Genomic DNA, 23,097 nt, shown 5'->3' on the forward strand with positions numbered 1-23,097 from the left:
CCATCTAGCCTATAATGTGAGTACAAACAATTATGCCTCCTGGAATTTTAATAAGTTATTTGGCATAGTTTTCCTTTCCTTTGTTACATGCCCCTAAATTTTACTGACTTATTCACGAGTCATATTAAAATCCATAATTTTGGCGCCAAAACCTGCCCTCAACTTACACATAAGGTTGACTTATATATTCAGTAAATCTACTTCCTCAGATGCATTTGATGCCTTGTCTTCAGATCCAAGATCTACACGAACTCTCTACATAAAGAAAACGCCATGATAGGGTTGCCTTAAGGCCTGACTAAATTGGCAATGAAGGCACACAACAACAACAACAACAACAACAACAAATCTTAGGGCACTGTACCCCCAACCCATTTCCCAATGGACGACCATGCCAACCCAACTATAGTAACCCCCCAAATATAGTAATGCAACCCAATTCCTCCTCCAGTCCCACACAGCCAGCCACTCTTGGCATCTGAAGACAAAGCATCCTCCTCCTCCTCGGAGTTTATCACACTGGGGCTAATTTTAACACTGAAGAGAAATCAAAGCGCATTTAAAGCATCCTGCAAATAAAGTGAACATGGCGAGTAACTGAGCAAATGATTATCACATGCAGTTGAACAAATAAAGCAAGATCGGAAACGCATTGTCGTTCAACTCTTAAAAATAAAAAGATGTGCGTTGATGCTTCTTTGTGGCCACTTTAATGTGAAGACGTGCAAAATCATTTCATGTAATTACATGACTTTTTTCCCCAGGACATTCACGGGATAAACTCCCGATCTCCTTCCTGCGATGGACTCCACTTGACAGGGTTGCCTCAGGGGGCCAGGATTCAAGCTTCTCTCCATTGCTGGGACAAAATCCAGCTCCCACAGCTTATCTGACATTTATAGATATTCTTCCTTCATTTCCTTCACACGCCGCCTTTCTCCACACTGGGGAAAGGGACCCACTACAAAACATTTATTATTATTATTATTATTATTAAAATCTTGCTAAATTTATTTATTTATTTATTTATTTGTTGCCAAGTGGGATTCAAGTGTAGTGGGATTCAAGGTGGGATATACAATTCAAAACAACTTCTGATCGTCGACCCGCAATACAAAATCGCATAAAAATATGCCAAAAATTCAGAACAATATCAAATCATCTACCAAAGGTGCTGCAACAAACAACACTTCCCAGAATCCCAGAGCCTGGAGCCAAGGCACTTGAAGTGGTGTCAAACCCCTTTATTTCTGCAGTGCAGATGGCAACCCAAAAAAACTTTTCACAACAGCTCCAGAATCACTCCTTTGGGAAATGGTGGCTGTTTCCAAGCTAAGCCAGGGAAAGGAATAAGAAGTTGGAGAGAAAAGCCCCTGGGGGACCCTCTTAGCCCCATGCCTCCCTCCAGAGGTCCAAGGCAAGGCTTACCTGTGGCCCCAGCCAGCTGAGGCGCAGCGCCTTGGAGGAGAGCCCACAGCAGGACATGTGTGGGGCTGATCCAGCCCATTGTGGTGGCCTTTTGGGGGGCTCTGAGGCGGCCCAAGGGGGCTCTCTGAAGCTGGGAAGGAGGAGAAGGAGAAAGCGAGGCCCCGCCAGAGGCAGCTTTCGAGGCTGGGCTGCTGCTGTGCTGAGTGTGTGTGTGTGTGTTTGTGGGTCTGTTGTGTGAGTCACTCCCCTGCGCTTCAGCCTTGCTTGCTGCCTGGAGGGGAAACAGGAAACCTCCCAAAGTTCGCAAACAGCTGGGCTGGACTTGCTACACTCTTCCAGAGGAGTGCCTTCTCCCGCCCTTCTCCTTTCCTTCCTTTTTCTTTCTTCCCTTCCTTCCTTCTTTCCCTCCTTCAGGGGTGACTGCAAAGCAGGACAAGAACCCCCCCCCCCCCTCTTCCTTCAGGGAAATGGAGGGCATGGCCAAAGGAAAAGTTTTAGAAAGGCAAATAATGCAGGCTTGTTGGGCTCAAGATGGAGGACGTTTTTTGGAATGGCTCCTAGAGAGAAGGCTGGAATGGAGGACAGGTCCTGGCAAAGGAGGGCATTGTGGGGCAGTCTGGTCAGGTGTCCTCCTAGCTGCCATGGAGGATAAGGAGGTGACCAAAGGAAAGTTAGAAACACTCTTCATGATAAGGCTCAAAATGGAGGATGTTTTGGAATGCCTCCTAGAGAGAAGGCTGGAGTGGAGGACAGGTCCTGGGAAAGGAGGACGCTTGGCTGCCCTCTTCCCCACAGATGTCCTAACTGCAAAAGAGGACAAGGCCCTGGGAAATGGAGGGCGTTCACGAAAAATGGAGGGCATGACCAAAGGAAGGCTTTAAAACCCCCACACACAATGTAAAGTCATGCTTCTTGGTCATGCTCAAAATGTAGGACCCTTGGCATCCCTCCTGGACAGAAGGCTGAAATTGAGGACATGTCCTGGGAAAGGAGGACCTCCAGTCACCCTGTGTGGGACAGGGCGACCAGATATCACAACTGCCAAAGAGGACAAGGCACTAAGAAATGGAGGGCATTCCCAAAACATATAGGGCATTCCCAAGTCAAAGCTAAAAACATTAATAAAAATGTGAATTCCTGCTTCTTAGCCATGCTTAAAACGGAGGACGGCTGAAATGGAGGACATGTCCTGGGAACGGAGGACATCGGGTCACCCTGTCCTACACAGGGTGACCAGATGTCATAACTGTAAAGGAGGATGAGGCACTGGGGAATGGAGGAAGTTCAACCAAAATGGAGGCCACAACCAAAAGAAAAGCTAATAACACTAATAGACATGCAAACTCGTGCTTCTTAGTCCTGCTCAAAATGGAGGACATTTTGGCATTCCTCCTGGACCATAGGTTGAAATGGCAGACATGGTCTGGAAACGGAAGGCTTTTGGTCACTGGCTCCTCTTCTTTTCTGGCCAGGCTACAACATGAAGTTGCTTCATATCAGTCTGAGGGCTCAGGGCTCCCCCCAATACACACACACACACACACACACAGAGGACCCAGTAGTTGTTAATCCATAGTTGTTATTGTTGTGTGCCTTCAAGCAGTTTCTGACTTAAGGTACTGGTAAAGGTATTCCCCATTGACAAGATTGTCAAGTCATGTTTGACCATAGGAGTCGGTGCTCATCTCTGTTACTAAGCCAAAGAGCCAGCATTGTCAGAGACTACTCTGTGATCATGTGGCCAGCATGGCTGCATGGAATACTGTTACCTTCCCACTGAAGTGGTACCTATTTATCTAGTTGCATTTGCATGCTTTCAAACTGCTAGGTTGGCAGAAGCTGGGACTAGTAATGGGAGCTCACCCCATCATGTGGCACCCAGGCCTCGAACTGCCAATCTGCTAGTCTTGCAATAAACAGAGTCAGCATCTTAACCACTTGAGCCTCCGCATTCCTAGTTTCTTATTTAGGGCAACCATAATTCTGGGAAGTGCCGCAAACCTGTTGTGGGGTTTTCTGGGCCAGTTTTTTCAGAAGGGGGGGGGGTACCATTGCCATCCTCTGAGGCAGAGAGTGTGACTTGCCCAAAGTCAACCAGTGGTTTTACATGGCTCAGCTGTGAAGTTTATCAGCCAAGGGAAACTGGAAGTATAATCCAATGGCAATCCGAACACAGTCATGGGGTTTAATGTTATTGGGTTATAGACTACCACACACAATTTTGGGCAATGGGAAGTCAGTCTGAACGCAATCATGGGGTTTCACGTTATTGCGTGATAAACTACCACAAGCAATTTTGGGCAATGGCAAGCTATTTTCAGGCAATGGGAAGTCAGTTCGAACGCAATTCAAATTCACGTAAATTCGCTGAACTAGCAAATTCACGTGAAGGCGTTCTGGCCCCACTTTCTTTTCATTTGAAATTAAGAGAAATTCCTCCCGTGTGATAAACTCCAGTCCAACACTCAATAACCACACTGGAAATGAGTCAAGCCAAACTACATACATGACTTGAGGTTTAAAGAACTCAATGGGGCTTTTGCTAGAGAGGGAGAAGGTGTGGCCCTCTGGGTGTTATTGGGCCAAGCATCCATAATCCTTTGCTATTGGCTGTTCAAGATAGAGATGGTGGCAGCAACACAACATCTGGAAGGCCATGAACTCCACCATCCTTGGCTAATGCAGCCTTGGGTACAAAAGTACATTTCTGATCCCTGTGCTCAACCCAAATTACAGTAATTTCTCTATGACTGAGCCACATGTCTATCTCTCTCCATCAATGTATATACTTCTCTGTCCCACAGAGTACATCCATCTTTTCTTATCTGGTTCAAACATGCAAGCAAGCCTTTTCATTTTTATGCACTAAGAGGTCAAACAATATTGCAAAGAGCAACAAAAATAAGCTTTGGACTAATAAATTCCCAATGGGCTACTTTGGAAAATGATTCTACATAGTCTGGCCTGATATCTGGAGTGTCTGTGCACTTGTTCAGCATCTGCTATTCATGTAGGGACTTTCTGTCTGCACAAAGCCTATGCGTCAGGGGTATAGCTACAGTAGGAGAGAAATGAGGGTAATACCCCCTGATGTAAGAATTCTGCCCCAAATGAATTTTTCCTTCAGTCCCTAAATTTCTAGCATTGCAGAGAGTAATACATTAAAAACCATTCACACCAAGTAATCTTATATTTGCTTTGTTTGCATTTCCTTGGCAACTTTCCCTGCCACTTTTCCTTGGATTTCTAAGGTATATTTCTGATTGCTCAACTGAAGTTTTTAAGTTACTGTGACTTATGGCAGGGTTGACAGGGTTTTCTTGGCAAGATTTCTTCAGAGGAAGTTTGTCATGGCCTGAATCAGAGGCTGAGAGAGTGTGACTTTCCCAAGGTCACCCAGCAGGATTCAAACCCTGATCTCCAGAGTCATAAATCAACCCTCAATCCGCTACATCATACTGGCTTCTTTAAAGTTACTACCATGCTGGAAATATAGGGACTGAAAGAAAATCCATGATGGGCAGAATTCATGTGCCCTCATTTTGCCGTCCCTGTAATACTGCAACGTCTATATCCTATATCTGAATATCTAAAATCTGGATACAATAAAATCAATTTAAAACAATGGCAATAATTTTAAAACACTGAAACTATATTAACCCATTTACCACAAGCATGTGACTTGCCCAAAGTCACACAATGGGTTTTATGGAAGAAGGGAGGAAACAGAGTACGGTATTAAGGCATTATTTGTTTCACATATTCACGTATCACAATGCATGTATGCACACACCAATCCAAATATTTAGCCTCATTATACAGAAATTTTGATGTTTTAATATTAAGCAGCAGAAATTTTTGGGAACTCACTCTTTGGGAACTCACTCCTGGAGGTAATTTGTTATCTTAAACTCAGCTTTCAAATACACACCATCTTATAACTGCAACTTCATCTTAGTGCAATTTTTAGCCATACACAGTTCACCCATAAAAGCTGCAGTTTATCTACAAATTTAAGGTGTCTTAAATTAACCCAGTTCCCAATTTTGCCATGCCTGCTTAGGTATGATCAGCACACAATTATGTCTGCAAAATTTATTACACATGACATGTTTTATGCCTACTGGTGCAAATATAGAAGTAAAATAAATATATATCAGGAGTGAGAAACTTGCTGTCTATAAACATTATTGGACTATGATTTCCATTAGCACTAGCCAGCATGGTAAATCATAAAGAATGATGGGAGTTGCAGTCTAACAGTGCCCTCTATCTCTGAAATGCAATTAAACATTTGTGCATGGTTTTAAATATCAATAAACTGTACTACTATTTTGAATTTGGAATATTATTATTTTTTCTGTTTGTATTATCACTTCTGCTAGTTCATAGTTGTTTTTTGAAGAATTCATTCATCAGTTTACATTGGTGTAAAAATGTTCAGTCTCAAGCAAGGGCCTTTACAGAAAGTTATATGCTAGAAGGTTTTGTAAAAGCCTACATTCAAATTGTCAGCAGTGTGCACTGCATTATGCTTGTTTCCTAGTCATCATTAAATTAGAACATCTGTTGCTCATAATCATCCTTCACATAGAGACAACTATGGCATAGTTTTCAGTTTCTCCAAATATATAAATCAAATTTTGTTATCTTCATGATTAGTTTAATGATGCATTTGTGCTAGAGCTGAATTCCTGAAAAGCACTTAATCCCCTTCATATTTTAGGGATTAAATACATAATGAATGTGCAGCAAGCAAGTGGGAATGGAATCGGCCTAACCCTCACACTCCAAACAATGAAATGAATGGCTTACATCTGTGCGTGTAAGCTTAAAATGTGATGGCAGGGCCCCGTATGGTCAGAAAACCTGTTTTATCAGGATTCACAGTTGCACAGAGCCCTGCCTACACATGTATACTCGTATGCATGGATGCATACTGCAATGTAGACAAACATTTCAACATGCAGTGTGAAACAATAATTTATGAATACTACACAACCATTGGATGTCGGGAAAGAAAAAGCTAAAAAAAGGGTTCGAATCTCATTCATACTTACATTATGTTTGCTCATTCTCTGGTCATCTCGTGATTTGTACCACTAGGGCATATTTGGATCTCCAAATTGTCATGGTGACCAGGAACAAAAAATGTTAACCAAAATGCTTTTTCTTCTTCATTTCAGCCTGATCATGATTATATTTCTTCACCACATTACACTATAATGATCTTTGTATGAATTTGTCTTTGAAAGTTATTCAGAGGAAGCAGCTAATTCAAAATAGGGTGGTCTGATTCATCATGTTGGTGCTTGTTGGGCCGCTGCCTGCCAACCAAACAAGATATTACAAACATGATTCAGTTTTTGCATTTGCTTTATTCCTATATCAGTTATTCTGAGTTATTTTTTTATTCTTGATTCTTGTTTTTGTTGTAAACAGTATTGGCTTTGTGCCTCCTGCCTCACCTCCACATACAGTATAATGAAAATAGAGCTAGGGCAAGTCACCTTCTTTCAGCTTCAGAGCATGGCAATGGTAAACCCTCTCTGAAGTAACGTGCCAAGAAAAACCCCTGATATCACCATAGGGTCTCAATAAGTTGGAAACAACTTGAAGGCACACAACAAAAAAGAAGCAGCTGTAAAGCACAGAAGAGGGGATAGGGATGAGAGAAATGTTAACTGTATACAGTCTGCCCTCTCCATATGTGGGGGAATCCATTTCGGACCCCCCCCCCAGGTATGAGGAAAAGAGCGTATGCTCAAGCCCCATAGGAAATAATGGGGCGTGTGCTTGTGGTGGTGCACAGGGCGCGCGGCCGAATACGCACCCCATCATTTCTGCCTGGGCTTGCCTTCCACATGAGCTCAAAGCCGCGGAATCAAGCCCACCTATAAGGAGACTGTACATGTTAACAGAGGTAATACCATATAACCAACTGAAGTGGACCTCTATCAGACAATTGGTCCAAATACTAAAATACCTAACATACCCTCCAACATTTCACAGATGAAAGCTGGAACACATGTGGCCAAGCAACATCAGAGTATGGACAAGATGGCAAAAGTGTTGATTGGAGTTTATCACATGAGGGATGGGGCATCATTGTCCCATCCTTCCCGCCCAGTCGCGGGAAGGATTTTCACACATGATCCATCATCAGCCGGGCAAAAAGGCGCCAGTGAAACTGATTATGTGAATCACTTTCACATATAAATGCTCTGAAAAGTGCTTTCAGCCATCAGCTGAAAGGGCTTTCTCCTGTCTCTCATTGTCTTTTGTATTACTGGAAGAACCCGTTAATACCATGATGGCTGAAAGCACTTTCAGCTGATGGCTAAAAACATTTTTCAGCCTGCTTTCATGTGAAAGTGATTCACATGATCACTTTCACTAGGATTACAGATGATCATGAATGAGATAAGGACAGGGAAGCAATCCTGTCCCTATCCTGTCTCTCATGTGGTAAACTCCATTGATAAGGAACACACATGCTAGGGGAGGCTGCAGCAGTTTGTTTTTGCCAGGGTCTACAAGCAAAGGCAAGATTTTACCCCTTCGTTTCTTCTTTCCATTGCAGAGTTAAATCAGTGCAAACTTTTGCAGTTTGAACTTAGTTTGCAGTAACTGATGTAAAATGAGGGCAAAGGGGGAAAGTGGAACGAAGAGACATAAACTGTTTTTTTTAAAAAGCAGCTGAAAAAAGTAGGGTGATAGAAGAGGAATCAGTACTGTCTCTAACAATTTGGGACAGCTGGAGGGTATGACCTAGTTGCACTATTGCAGCTGAAATACTATTATACAAATGATTTAGATCTCATTTCCACTAGTAAATAAAATTTATGTTGCCTTTGCATTAATTGTTCAATGTTGGTTTGCCTTTCCACTCTTATTCTCCTTTCCTCTCCAAAATCTGGTGGCAGAAATGATAAAAATATTTACTTTGTTTCTTCCTATATGGTAGGCAGATGCATAATGAGTAAAATAGCTAATATTATAAATACATGGATGGTATTCAAAGTCTCCTGAATATTTATGAGACTCTAAGGATAATTTGTATGCATGTATTTTCCCTCTCTTCTCATATTTGAGAGTCATTGAAGAAAAATATGGTTTAATAAGCAAATGGTAGAATTTCATGAGTTTAAGAGCCTAGTCTGCTATCAAATCTGGCAATCATACTTGCATACTTATTTTAACATGGTAAGTCCTCATATGGAAAACATGTGATTTATTTTCATATGACTTGAAAACCACTTTTGGTGTGTCATCTGTCTTTCGAAACACTCTGTAATTATACACTGAGAAGAAAAGTTACTAGATTAGCGAAAAGGTCTGTCCAGAGCTTGAAAAGTTACTTTGTAAAAGTAATGATTCTCAATTAAAGGTCCATTCTCCAAATCTATTAGTTAAGATTATAACATAACTGAAAAAATAACTTTATTCCCTTTACTCATTATTTATTTTATGTAGTTAGATTTAAAAACATCTGAATCCTGCACACCACTGGGCTCCTCCTGTTCATCTTGTTGCAACACCCACAATAGCACAAGAGGCAGCAAAATGAATTGTGAGATAGTGCTTCAAAATGTGGTATTCCTTCTTCATTTAGTGAGACCTCACCTCTAAAAAGTAGTTCATAAAAGTAACTAAAAGTTTCAGTTAAATCACAAAAAGAGAAAAACAGATTCCCAACATCTTGCAATAATAATGTAATGTAGTTATATATTTGTTACTGTAAAAAAGGAATTAACTTGTACTTAACTTGTTACAGGGAATCTACTTGTAATCAAAACCTCTTTCAACTTTGACACTAGGTATTTATAACTAGTTACTGCCCAGCTCTAAATTCATCTAATTCAGCATCTTGTTTTCTACAGCAGTCAACCAAATGCCTTTGGAAAAACCTCAAGTAATGCGTGAGGGAAATAACTCTCTCCTTTTGTTGCTGTTGCCACCAACATACTGCTTTTGAACCTGGGGATGGACTAGCTATCATGGTTGATAGCCAGTGACAGCTCTTTTCCTTCATTACTTTGTCTAATCCTCTTTCAAAGCTGTTTAAAGGAGTGGCCGTCACTACATCTTGTGGCAGCAAATTCCGTACATTACTTGTCTTGCTATTGTATGAAGAAGATCCTTTTGTTTATTCTGAATCTCTTGCCAGTTAGTTTTCATGAATAATACTGAGGTCTGAGGGGAAAAGCTATTTTCTACCCCCTTTGGCCACACAATATATGTAATTTTATAGGACCTTTCTCATGCATTTCCTTAGCTGTCTTCGATTGTAATCAAAAATCCCCAAAAGGAGCAGCCTTTCTTATAGGGAAAATGGTTCTATGACAGTATACACTTTGAGGATCCTCACTCAGAATGTAAGCATGGTTTCCTGTCCTTACCTTCTCTCCTAAGCTTTTCTTAGGTTTAGTATATAGAGGCCCCCATGTTAGACAACTGTATATGTTTATGGGTTCTTGTTTCTCTCTGACTTAAAAGTCCTTTCATGCTGTATAAATATTAGTGCTTTGGTTCAACTTCAACTTCCATGGTAACATCTAGTGAGCTCTAGTGCCTGGCCAAACTACAAGCCCCAGGATTCTACAACTTGGAACCATGAGAGTTAAAGTGGGGATTATTGCATGAGGCCAGTAAAGTACCAGGATAACCGCATGTTCGATTCCCACCTTTTCGCATGACGTTGCCAATTTTCTGTTGTACTGTGGGAGACCATATTAAAAGTGAGTCTTTTTACTTACAGGAAAAATCCAGTAAGACCCTCCTTTACAGCTTGCCATGCATGATTTGCAGTAAAAGAAACAGTACAGTAGTGCTTTTCTGCTGATTTCTGGGTGATCAGTGGGCATGTTTTGGGTGAGGAAATGTTAGTGATCAGGGGAGATCCAGTCAATTCCTAGAGTCTGTTTGTAGCTCTTCTGTCACATCAGTGCTACTATGATATACTCTCTCACTCTTTCTCTCTCTCACACACACACATATACATGTCTCCCTTTCCCAGAAGTACCAGAGCTACGCATTTTCCTTAAAGTTCTCACTTACTGTATTTGATTATTTGATTGTAGATGAAGGTTGAGCAAGCCCACTCTCTCCTCCCCCAGCTCCTTCCCAAAGCTTCTCCCCCTTTGCCCTCCCCTCACACAAGTCATACAAACCTTTCTCATCCATATGGTTTTCTTGGGGAATGGAGGGGAGGGAGACTAGAAGTGGTGAAGGCAGTATTATGTGCGATGAGATTGTGGTGCTAACAGGTGCTCTAATCTCAGATTGGGTCTGAAGATGCTGGAGGTAAGATAGCAATCTTGATTGCATACTGTTGCAGGCAACACAATTGTGTCTTGCGTCATACATTAATCAGAATGGAGACTTCAGTCAAGAAATCAGAAGAAGACTAAGGATGGGAAGGGCAGTTATAAAAGAACTAGAAAGAATCCTAAAGAGTAAAAATTTACAGCTGAACACCAAAGTTAGAATCATCCACGCCACTGTATCCTCCAACCAGCACCATGTATGGATGTGAGAGCTGCACAGTGAAAAAAGTATGTGAGAAGAAGATCAACTCATTTCATATGTGGTGCTGGAGAAAAGTGCTAAGGATACCATGGACAAACAAGTGGGTCTTTGAACAGATCAAGCCTGAAATCTCCCTGGAAGCCAAGATGATCAAACTGAAGTTGTCATACTTTGGCCACATCATGAGAAGGCAAGAATCATTAGAAAATACAATATTGCTAGGAAAGGTGGAGAGAAGCAGAAAAAGAGGAAAACTGTAAGCTAGACTGATAGACTCAATTAAAGAGGTTACAAGTATGCATTTACAGGACCTAAGCAAAGCAATATAGAGGGTCTTGGAGATGCTTCATCCACACGGTCTCCATGAGTCAGGTTCAGCTCAAGGATAGTTAATAATAACAACAGTGGTCCATGCAATAATCTCCAGTGCTATACTCATGGAATGTGAAAGGGTCCTAAGACTTTTAAAGTCCCCTGAATGAACAACTTAGGCAGATGTAAAAGATCAAGAACAGTTTCTTCAACAAAAGGCTTCTTTACAAGAACAAGCATAAATAGTGGCTTACTACTTCTATCAGTCTTACAGTTTGCATCAGTTTCCAGTTCTCTCTGGACTCCCACTTCCTCACACACACTCCAACCACAACTCTGACCAATCTTTAACTCCTAAATTCAATTGTGTTACTTAAACTACCAAAGCATTCCTTCTGTATTTCCCTAGCCCCACTTCGTGACATTCTGATGTCTATTATTGGTTGATACCACATGTTGAACAGGCCCTCTGGCTCTTCTGTCCATCAGCCAGTTTGGAGTGAGCCTTTAAGAGGCCTTCACAGTTTACTATGGTTTTCACCTTCCTGAATTATTTGGTGCTTCAGTGCTCATCCATAGTCCAGACCATTTATAGACAAGTTGAAAAGCATAAGTTACAACAGATTTCCTTGTGTGATCTCACTTCATATTTCATTTATTTCCACTGTCCATTTATTCTTATGTCTTGTTCTTTAAGCAGTCTGTAAGTGAGCATATTTCTTTGTCCTTTATTTTTTAGTTTATTTAGGAGACTGAGGTTTTTTTTTTAAATAATAATAATAATAATATGTTTTTTGTTTCTTTTTTAATATCCTGCCTTCTCACTAGATGAGGCCCAAGATGGCTCACATCAAGTTAAGAACAAAGTATGCTAAAAACCTGTTTGATACAAATGTTTAAAAGTCATCACATAACCAGTTCCATTAAATATGCTAAATTACAACAATCAAAAGCACATTAAAATATAATAAAAAATAATATAGCTCATTTAAAATATCATTTCGCCACAATAACTTAAATGCCAAAGGCCTGCCTAAATAAAGAAGCCTTTGCATGTTGATGGAAAGAGGAGAGGACCACTAGAACTCCTATGGGAAATTACATATCAGCATAACCGTAAGTCTAAGATGCTGAGAATGTGAGAGTCTAAGGAAAACCCGAGGGTCTCATGAAATCACACTTTAGGGGAGAGGGCTTTAGTTGTGTGTGCTAGCCCTACATGTGAATTTGTACGTTGTCAGTTTTTGCTTATTTTGTTGTTGCTCTTGTTGTTGTGTGCCTTTGAATCATTTCCAACTCTTGGCAACTCTAAAATGACTGTATCTCAGGGTTTTCTTGGTAAGATTTGTTCAGAGAGGGTTTTCCTTTACCTTCCTCTGAGGCTGAGAGAGTGTGGCTTTTCCAAGGTCTATGGCCAAGCAAGAATTTGAACCCTGGTCTTTAGAGACATAGTCCAATGCCCACGCTACTACACCACACTGCCTCTCTTGCTTCTTTTGCTTATCTCTTTTACTCAGGCAGTAGACAGTTCAAAGCAGACACTGGGCTTTCAAAATTGGTATTATATATTTACTGATAATGGAGAATATTCACAAAACATATGGTCTATTTGAATCCCTGAACCAATAATATACAGGCAAAATGGGCACTGTATGAATACTGTAGCACTCAAAGACAGGCAAGTATTTCTAGACCTATTCACAGAAACTTTAGTTCACTTTATACTCAGATTTCCAGTTTGGAGGGTTCTTTTTAATTGGCATCTAATGTTCCACCTTTCCTCAAATGGAGTTTTGCTCCAAATCAAAGGTTGGATCTTCTCTCCATCAATCCCCGTGTGAGGTAGGTCAGGTAGAGAGAGAGTTGTTGGTCCACAGTCATCCACTTAGTTCACTAGTAACTTGAATTTCTATCTTTCAAATCCATCAGTCTAATTATTACTGTGACACAGTGACTTTCCAGGCCGTCTCTAAAATGTCCAAGTTATAGCGCCAACATGCTCTAAATTGCTTCTATTCACTATTTTCTACAAACCTCTTAGGTCAAAACTCATTTTGAGCTCCATTTCTATCAGCATTGGTAATGATTTTCATTTGATATCTCCATAACAACCTCATATCCCAACAGTGTCCAGGGTACAGAGTATGGGAAAAATTAGTTTGGGGGCATGTTGGCTGAGAGATTCCAAGAGCTGTATTTCAAAAGAGTAATTTTTCATCTATACTGTAGGGTTTGTTTGTTTGTTTATTATTTTAGATCCCACTCTCCAGCCACAAAGGCTCTCAGAGCAGTTTGCAATTGGGAATTTGACATTCCCTTGCCCTCAGGTTTACCATCTAAAAAGACATGACCCAAAAGGAGAAGGGAATGCCAGTGCAGAAGAGGATCAGGTCCAGCAGATATACTGGTTCATCTCTCCCTCCAAGGCCAAGGCTATTTGATACCGCTTTAACTGACATGGGTCCATCTTACAGAATCCTGGGATTTATAGTTTTGTGACACAGTGACACTCTTTGTCAGAGAAGGCTAAACTACAAACTCCAGGATTCCATAGGATGGCACTACAGCATTTAAAGTGGTGGCAAACTAAATTATTTCTACAGTGTAGATGCACTCTAAGGGCTTTTTCAGATGGGGAAAATTGGAAGGTGAACCTGGTCACAATGTAGGGTCTTCCAGGGCATTGGGGACAATTTCACAATTGCTTTTCAGACAACACTGTGAACAAACTGGTCAAAATCCAGACAGAAAGAGCGGCAAATCAGGGAATAAGCATTTTTGCAAAAATACTGTTTTCATTTCCAATTCATTCACAAATTTGCTTTCTTCATGTAATCGCAGCAGTCTGAAAACCAAGTCCCCGATTCTCCCTGTTCCCAGATTTCTCAGGGTTTCTTGCTGTGCCATGGAGAGGGAGGCAGACTTGTTCTTAAAGGGAAATACACACAACGCACACACCTCTTTCCTTCGTGTGGCTGGTCTCCTCCTCTAATGGAGCTTCAGCCTCCCTTCCTCTGAAACAGCTTCTGGGACAAAGAGGATTTTCCTCCCCATTTTCCTCCCTTCTTTGGAGCATGTGTGTCTATGCACTTGTGGAAATGACAGTTTGGAGCATGCGCAAAAAAGTTATATCCAGGCTAGCAACAGAATTTGTCCTCATCTGTCTGAAACCCAAAATTCATGTTCAACCCACTTTCTTGCCTAAGTAATATGCTTTTAACCCCTTGTTGTGCCCTGTGTGTGATAAGCATTAGTGAATTTGCTTGCTTTTCTGGGATGGCAACACTTTAACCCCTTTTCAGGATGGAAGCACATAGGTCACCGTGTGAAAAACTCCTAAGTCATCTTATGCTCATAAAATTGGCTTACCATGACAACACTGCTTACAACAGGAGTGGGGGTCATGTGGCTCCAAATGTTACTGAACTGGAACTCCCTGTGTCCCTCACTATGTTGACGATGGCTAGGACTGCTGGAACATGCAGTCCAACATCAGGACTGCATGATGTCCACTATGACTTACAACAATACAGTTTCATCCTAAATAGCATGGTTGCCCCTGTTTTGTGTTCATCGCTCTTGCGGTAAATAGAACATTAAGCAAGCCAGAATTGCACAGTCATTAAAATATTGTTCTAACATATGTGGTGGTGTTTCTTTTTACCTTTTTTTCAATTAATGGAAGCTGAAACAGAGATGGATTTGAAATGGTGTCTACTAAATTCTAGTATAATGCTGTTTTAGTATTTTAATTAGAACTCTCCTGACATCTCAGAACTATTGTTGCTTTCACTCTGCACTCACTGCTGAATGTAGCAAAGTGGTGATGCTATCCTGACTCATGTAGCTAGGATTAATGATGTCGTTTCAAGGCTGACGAAGGGATCCAAAGATACCATTTTAACATAATGGTTGCTTATAGTAACATGGATCAGGGTATTGTTTTAGATTTAGAGGTGGGGGGGGGGGTGGTAGCTATAGAATGAGAGAGTCAGCAAAATCCAAAGATTTGTTTTAGAAACTTTCAAGGTTAAATTGCTTCATAAAACTGTGTGTGTGTCTATGTTAATAGAACCAAAGCACATCTTTTTAAATACCTATAAAACTATAATAATCTTATCAACATAGAACAGACATACTGCTCTCTCCCTCCCCCCAAGTAAAAGGATTTGCAACTTTGGCATACATACCTATTTCATTGCTTACGACAATAATTGGAGTATTAAACCAGTGAGCTGGCCATAGAGATATGAGCTGCAGAGGAAAATCACACAGGATTTGAGAAATTGAGTATTTGTGGCTTCTTACCTCCTCACATGGCAAAGTCATGACATATTTCTGGCAACCTTTTATCCACAAGTTTGTAACTGAATTTGAATTTGTGGCATCTTTGTGAATAAAATCAATCAATTTGACATGTGGTGCTGGAGAGGGATGCTGAAGATACCATGGACACCCCAAAATACAAACAAATGGGTCCTTGAACAGATCAGGCTTGATATATCCCTGGAAGACAAGATGATCAAACTGAGGCTGTTGTACTTTGGCTACATCATGAGAAGCCATGACTCATTAGAAAAAACAGTAGGAAAAGTAGAGGATAGCAAAAAGAGAGGAAGACTGTATGCCAGATGGTTAGACTCAGTCAAGGAGATCACAGGCCTGAATTTACAGGATCTAAGCAGAGCAGTGGATGATTGGGGGTCTTGGAGATGTCTCATCTACAGGGTCGCCATGAGTCACGGTTGACTTGAGGGCAGTTAACAACAACAGCAAATGGTCTGAGACACGGTAAAACCCAGGGGATGCCTGCAGCTTCCCTAGGCTATTTTTGTGAACTGCAACCTTTCTAGACAGCTCACACCACCCATTTACTTCCTCCTCAAAGACATGAAATATCTCTTCTGGAAGCATCTGTTAGCACCAATTCACCTTTTAAATAGTTTGCAAGGCCCTCCTGCTCAGTTTAACAGAACTTCCAACACCCAAACTAAAAATGGACACCCAGACACTTCCAGGTTTTTTGGCATGGTTGGCAATCCATGTGGATCTCAGAGAACCTGAGGAGGAAAATTTGGTTTCCAGACCTCCTACAACTACTCACTCCTAGATGCCTTACACACTATGGAACTATAGCACAGTGATTCCATTTTAACTGCCATGGGAACATTTTATGGAATTCTGGGATTTGTTGATTACATAGCCACCAACATTTCACAGCTGGAAACCAGGACCACCATCTTTCTTCCTCTCCCAGGAGTGGTAGCTGTTTTTGAATCAGCTGCCACCACAGTTGCTATTTATGTCATGGGCCTGTGTCTGCCACCACCAGTGGTGCCATTTCTCATCTCCCAGCTTCCAAATGCTGCACAAACACCTGCTATTGTTCTTCAATCACACAATTTCTTGGCTTGGGTAGTGATGTGGGCTTGGAACTGGCTGGAGAAAGAGCACCACCAAATCAGGCTGCTCCTCTTGAGTTGACAATGAGGGGCTGACATTCAGCATGGTTGACCAACTAGGCCAGGGGGAGGAAATAGCAGGAGGTGTCTTCTTAGCCTTTAGCTAGGGCAGAACTTTCTGGGTGAAGGAAGCAGTGGCAAGGACAAGGAAAAGAGCAGTGACTCAGCCCTTAGCAACATGTTGTTTTTGGTACACAGCAGTAACCATGATGGTGGAGGCCACCGTTTCTTCCTCCTCCTTTTCTTGTGGGGTACAAGGCAAGACAGGAGTGTCTTGACACCTGCTGATAACAGCACTGCTGGTATCACAATCCCCACCAGTTCAGCACTACTTCCATATGAGTGGGAGCAGCCATAGAGCCAGTACTGAACCAAGGGGGTATGTGATGGTGGCAGCATTGGCAGCAGCCCTGCCAGAAGCTGGACCTAGGCTCCTCCACCTCATCTACACCTCAGAAGGCGGAAGAGAAAGCAGTGACATCTATAATCATGGCTGCTCTCTTGAGCATCAACATGTTGCAAAGGGCTGAGCAGCTGCCCATCTCCTAGTCTTTGCTGCTTCTGGTTCTTCCACTAGGCAAGGTTGTTAAGGGTTGAGTCACCACCCTCCTTTTCTTCTTCACTTCTGCTTCCTCCACCTGGACGTTGGTGTTGGCCATAGCAAAGGATAGTGCCTGAACTCAGGAGGAGCTGTCTGTATGGGTGGTGCTATAAAGATAAGAATTTTTAAGTTTTAGCTTTGTAATTCGTATTATGTATTTAATATTGTATTATGGGGGTTTATTTGGTGGGAATTTTAGTGTCATTAAGATTTATTTTATTATAAGGTCTATTTTATAAGGACCTTTTATCTGGTTGTAATCCCGCCTCGATCCACAGGGAAAGGGGTAAATATTAATTAATTAATTAATAATTAATAATTAACATTTTGCCCCATAGCTGGTGGGTAAAAACCAACTTAAAAAGTGGGAGGGCAGATAAGTAAGTGTGGCTTAAAGTGAGACACTTTCAGGGTATGAAATTAGGGAGGGATATGTTGAATTCTCAGCCAGAGTGCTGTAGTGCCTCACCAGACTACAAACTTTATCACATGCAGCTTATTAAACCATCATTAACGTTTGAAAATAGCACCTATGGTGATACTTATTGCAAGACGCCATCTCCATCTAATTGCTGCCTTGTCCTCCAAGTATGGTTAGAGTGCATCTTATCATCATGTGAAACCCCATCAATAATTCCCAAAACATGCTAATCCCTTTGCTATTTCCAAGAAGGCTTTCATCTTTAAATATAAATCTTTTATTCTCTTTTTACTTAAAAATCGCATTAGCATATCTCCAGCATTGCATTACATTTAAAAAACCCCCAAAATAAACAAATCTTGAAAGGCCATAGGGTAGAGAGGCAGGCTTAGGGAGGAGTGCGGAAGAGAGTGTGAGACCCCAGTCGTGTTATTGCGAAGATGTGCAAAAGGAAATGCTTCCAAATGTTGTGGTGCAACCAGTATGTATCAGGTTCCCCTTACTAGTGTGATTGTGGTTAGAACTCTTACAAACCTCAGGATTCCGTAAGATCCAGGCATAGCCATTAAAGTACAGTCATAGTGCTATAAAAGCACCACATTTCTAAGAGCATCTAAATAAGTATGGAGACACATGCCAGAGAAATATAATACAGGCAATCTCTCTGGCTTTTCTTCATGAACAAAGATTCAGGAAGGACTCATCCTGCGTTTTCTACAAGCACGTTGATGACTAAAAAGGCCAATCCGAGATAAACAAGTCCGGTTGCAGAAAGCACAGCAGAAAGTCTCCTTGGGTGATGTTTCCAGGTTGTGATTCTTTCTGCGTTGTTGCAGAACAACGCAATACAGGCAATACATTATTTTAAAATGTGCAACTATAAGTGGATGCTCCGCTTTGCATGTGAACACTTCCAAACTGGTTGAAATAAGCATGAGTTCTCACAATATAGCTTCTTGTTTTTTGACAAGTTTAGCTGGATGTTGTCTCCTCCATACACGTTTATTGCAATTCATTTGGAAGGATGGTTTATAGAAATTCTAGGGCTCTTCCCTAGGGCTCTTCCAAAGGCAGTAAAATAAAGTATCAAATATTAGTTTAAAAAACCAGGACATGATGATCAGGACATGATGGTTTGAAGGGAATTCCCCGCCCCTCCCCCTTTTTTATATTTGTAAAACTTTTTTTTCACATTATAATGTTACAGTGCAAAAGTATCATTTCACTGATACACTATGGCACTATAACTCTAAAAATATAATTAAATAAGAAAGGAGGTGAGGAGAAAGAACATTTGTTGTAACATGTCTTGGAATTTAAAATATCCCACTTGAAGAATAAAATGTTGCAGTGGATGCCAGGTATTGACAGAAAATGGTCTGGGACAACAGAAATGTTATTTGGATTTTTAAAAACAGCAAGAACAATCCTGAGAACCACAGCAACAAATACTGCAACCTCCTCACACTTTTATGCCTTACACATTTTCTGGAGAAACTCTAAGTTGGTGAAAAATATTCTCTTTGCCATATTTATACTTATGATATTATATGGGCAAACATGAGTTTGTTTCAACAAATCCCTCTTCATCCAAGAAACGAACAGACCATAAGCCTCCACTTGCTGAAGGCAAGTGATCTAGAAGAATATTTTTTCTTAAGCAACAATTTGTTTTCTGCACACTAGCATACACTGTTAAATTGTAACTAGCATTGGTGAGATGTCTCTGTGCTAGAAGAATTCCTTCTTTGATGTCTAAAATTTGGATTACGCTATTTTGTTAGGTGCTAAACAAAGTATTGGTGGTGTGTAATGCAATCCAATCCATGTTTGTACAGGTTTACTTCCAGGAACATATCACAGAACCACAACCATGAGTCACTTGTTACACCCAATGTATTGGAACACTGGATTGTTAGTTGCCATGGTCGGCAACTGAGAACAAACTTATCTTCATTTCTCTGTGGGAGTGGGTTGCAAATCAGAGGTAGTATTCATCTACAAAAAACAACAACAAAATGTACTCAGGTCATCTTTGTGACTGCTCTTTCCAGCGAAAAGGCAGGTCTAAAAAAATGACTCCCTTCACTAACAATAATTTCCTTGTGAGATCTAGAGCCATTTCACACTTGTGCTCTATTCCACTTTAACTTCCATGGCAAGATCCTATGGAATTATGGGATTTGCAATTTAGGGAGAGGCATTTCGAATTTTCAGCCAGGTAGCTCTAATGCCTCACCACACTATAAATCCCATAGGATCTTGCCACGGCACTTAAAATGGACACATAGGTGCATTACAGACCACCCAAAATGGGTGGTCTCGTGCCGCTGCCGGTTGCTCCGTGAGGGAGTTGCAGCAGCCAAACCGTGCGGCTCCCTCACGGAGCAAAAAGAAGCCCCCTACTTGCGCACTCATGGCGTCATATCCGGGGCACGACGTGCGGACGCTATGCGTATGGCACGTAAAAATGGCGGCGCCCGTGTGTATAGGGCGCTGCCATTTTTACGCCCCCGTCACGTGCTAGAGATGAGGCCGGTGTGGACGCTAGGTCCTCGGCCAACCCCTAGCATGTGACGGGGGTGCCGCAAAGGCCCGTTTGTAATGGGCCATAGTTTTATAACTGTGTAGTGTGTGAAAGGAGTAAGGAGGAAATGGTGGGAGGAGAGAGAAACTAGGACATTTTAAATACAGCTGAAAGAGTGAAACAACAGAGGAATAATTGGGACTGACCCACTCAGTCAGGACAGTTGGAGGGTATGCCACTAAAAGACCTTGGTTCTCACCAACCTCAAAAAGTAATCTGATATGTAGATATAGAAAAAGAGCCTAAATCCTCTTTTCCTATTAGTGTTTATAGTTTAATGTAGTATTTTCAATCAACAACTTGGCAGAAAAGAACAACCAGTGATAATATTTACTCTACTTATTAAGTAAATGATGTTAGTTCTGCTGTAGAGGGATATGAGGCAATGCAATTATTTATAAGGCAGACATGAGTTGGTTTCACTCTCAGTAGATCTTGGCTGCATTTGTACTGTAGAAATAATCTTGTTTTAGATCACTTTAAATGTCACAGCTCAATGCAATGGAATTCTGGGAATTGTAGTTTGTTGTGGCACCAGAGCTCTGTATTGTAGTTAAGCTGTGACAGTTAAAGTGATAGAATGATCTCCTTAAAAATAAGGGAACAATTGGAATTTGAGAATATTATAATAGATTGGTTTAGTTACTTTCAAATAGCGGAAAGATTTAAATCAGATTGTGTTAATTTTGGAATTACCATGGAATCTAATGAATTGGATAAGATTATAGAAAATAAAGAGAAAGGACAACTTTCAAAATATTATAGAATTCTGAAAGGTAGAGATCTTGAGGATGAAATAGTAAAGAACTGCATGGTGAAATGGTCGCAAGATTTAGGAAAAAATATAGACTTGGAATTATGGGAAAGATCATGGAGAGTGACTAGAAAATTTACTTTATGTCAAAACTTTAAGGAGAACTATATTAAGATGATGTATCAGTGGCATATGACTCCTGTTAAATTGAATAGGATATATAAAACTGTGAAGAAAACATGCTGGAAATGTGATAAGCATGAAGGAGATTATCTCCATCTATGGTGGTCCTGCAATCAAAGCCAGGAAATATTGGAGATCTACACGATTATTGATGATTAATTTTTTACAATTCGATATCCCACTTGACCCTTGACTGTTTTTGTTAAATATGACTGGAATTTTGGAAAACAAAAAGGCAAAGGAAGCCTCACGTCTAATTTTGTATATGATCACCACGGCCAGAATTTTGTATGCCCAATTTTGGAGAAACCCGCAAACGCCAACAGCTGAGGCATGGTTGGTCAAAATCAGGGAGGCTAAAAGTCTAGATATACTTACTGCCAACCTGAGAAATAAAAATGTTTATAGGGTTAAGGAAGAATGGAATTGTCTAAATATATATGATGGAATGAAAGCAGTGTAATTAGGGAGTTAGAAGAAATATAGCATATATATAATAATTAACATTCAATGAAGAGATTAAAATACAGGATCTTTTTCCTTTTCTCTGGCTTAAACGATTGAATGGATATAACTGAAAGGAAAATATATTTTTGTAATTTTATATGAATTTTTCCCTTTACTCTTATTTCCTTTTCCCCATATGGATACTGTAAAGGATATATGTACTAATACAGTTTTTTTTTTTCTTGGTAGTATTTGCTATAAACTAAACAAGAGGGATACCAATTGGCTTCCTGGAAGCAATGAAAGTGTTTAGCTTTAGAGAATTACTGATAATATGTATAATATGTATAGGTATATGTACGTAATGTCTATTTGTAAAATGTTTGTTAGTTTGTTATTATGTGTCATTATTTATTATTCGTGTTTTAATTAAATAAAATGAAAAAAAAGTGGTGTCAAACATGATTATTTCTGCACTGTGGATGCAGCTCCCAGATATTATCCAATCCAATGAAGAAATAGGTTCTTAGCTTGAAGTTTAAGGTTCAGTTAAAAAAACCAAGGGCCTCGACAGACTGGCACTAAACACCAGCATTGGGGTGGAGTGGGGCATGGCGTCCGCATGCCTCGTGCTCCAACTCTGGCCCCATGCTGGTGTGATGCCGCCCACCCCACTGCACAGTGGGAGGCATCACGGCACACCGCTTTAAAACATAGTGGGAATGAGGCTCAAATTTGAAAACAGTATGGTTTTGGACTACAGTCCCTGGTAGTCCAAACAAGTAATATTTCCAAGATCTCAAAAGGAACCTGGGACTGTAAAAAGGCAATGCAGAAGCTCTTCATCCTTGTCCTGGCTGCAGCATATATTGCCTAGATATTTTCTACTGTTCTCTTGACCCCAAAAAGGAAAGTAAAAAACATATCACTTGCAAAGGAGGGAAAATAAGATTCCTGGTCCAGGTTCTCCATGCTGTGAAGCATGTCTGATCTCTTTTGTTGACAGTGTTGCAGCACAGAATTGTGGGGCTGCCGTTAGACGGTCACCACTGTCGCACGTTTCTAACTTTCTAACACTTTTCTACCTTTTCCTTTCTATTTTGGTCCTGCCACAACGTATGTGTTTGTCTGTGCATGTGCCTTTAAATGGACTGCTGATTTATGATAACCCCACAATTTTGTCAGGGTTTTCTTAGACAAGAAATATTTAGTGGTTGTCTGTCATTGGCTTTCTCTGAAAAACAGCCCACAACACCTGGTGTTCCTTAGCCCTCCATCCAAGCCCTAACTGTGCTTAGTTTCCATGATCAGTTAGGATCTAGTACTTTCAGGGTATTTGGACCACTTCTGCCACAACTACTTGCCATAGCA

General features: G+C 40.8%; 1 protein-coding gene across 1 annotated transcript in view; it reads right to left on the reverse strand.

Moving 5' to 3' along the window:
* TGFBR2 (transforming growth factor beta receptor 2) overlaps nucleotides 1-1,735 on the reverse strand; it is a 66,211-nt gene extending 64,476 nt beyond the window's left edge. Inside the window, exon 1 of the mRNA XM_089532893.1 lies at nucleotides 1,429-1,735. Coding sequence (XP_089389019.1) covers nucleotides 1,429-1,507 — 79 coding nt within the window. The 5' untranslated portion in view covers nucleotides 1,508-1,735. The remainder of the gene's footprint in view (nucleotides 1-1,428) is intronic.
* Nucleotides 1,736-23,097: the final 21,362 nt, after the last annotated feature.

Source organism: Sceloporus occidentalis, unplaced genomic scaffold (genome assembly GCF_023333645.1).
Source record: "Sceloporus occidentalis isolate IW3139 unplaced genomic scaffold, rSceOcc1.0.p SCAF_7, whole genome shotgun sequence".
Lineage (NCBI taxonomy): Eukaryota > Metazoa > Chordata > Lepidosauria > Squamata > Phrynosomatidae > Sceloporus > Sceloporus occidentalis.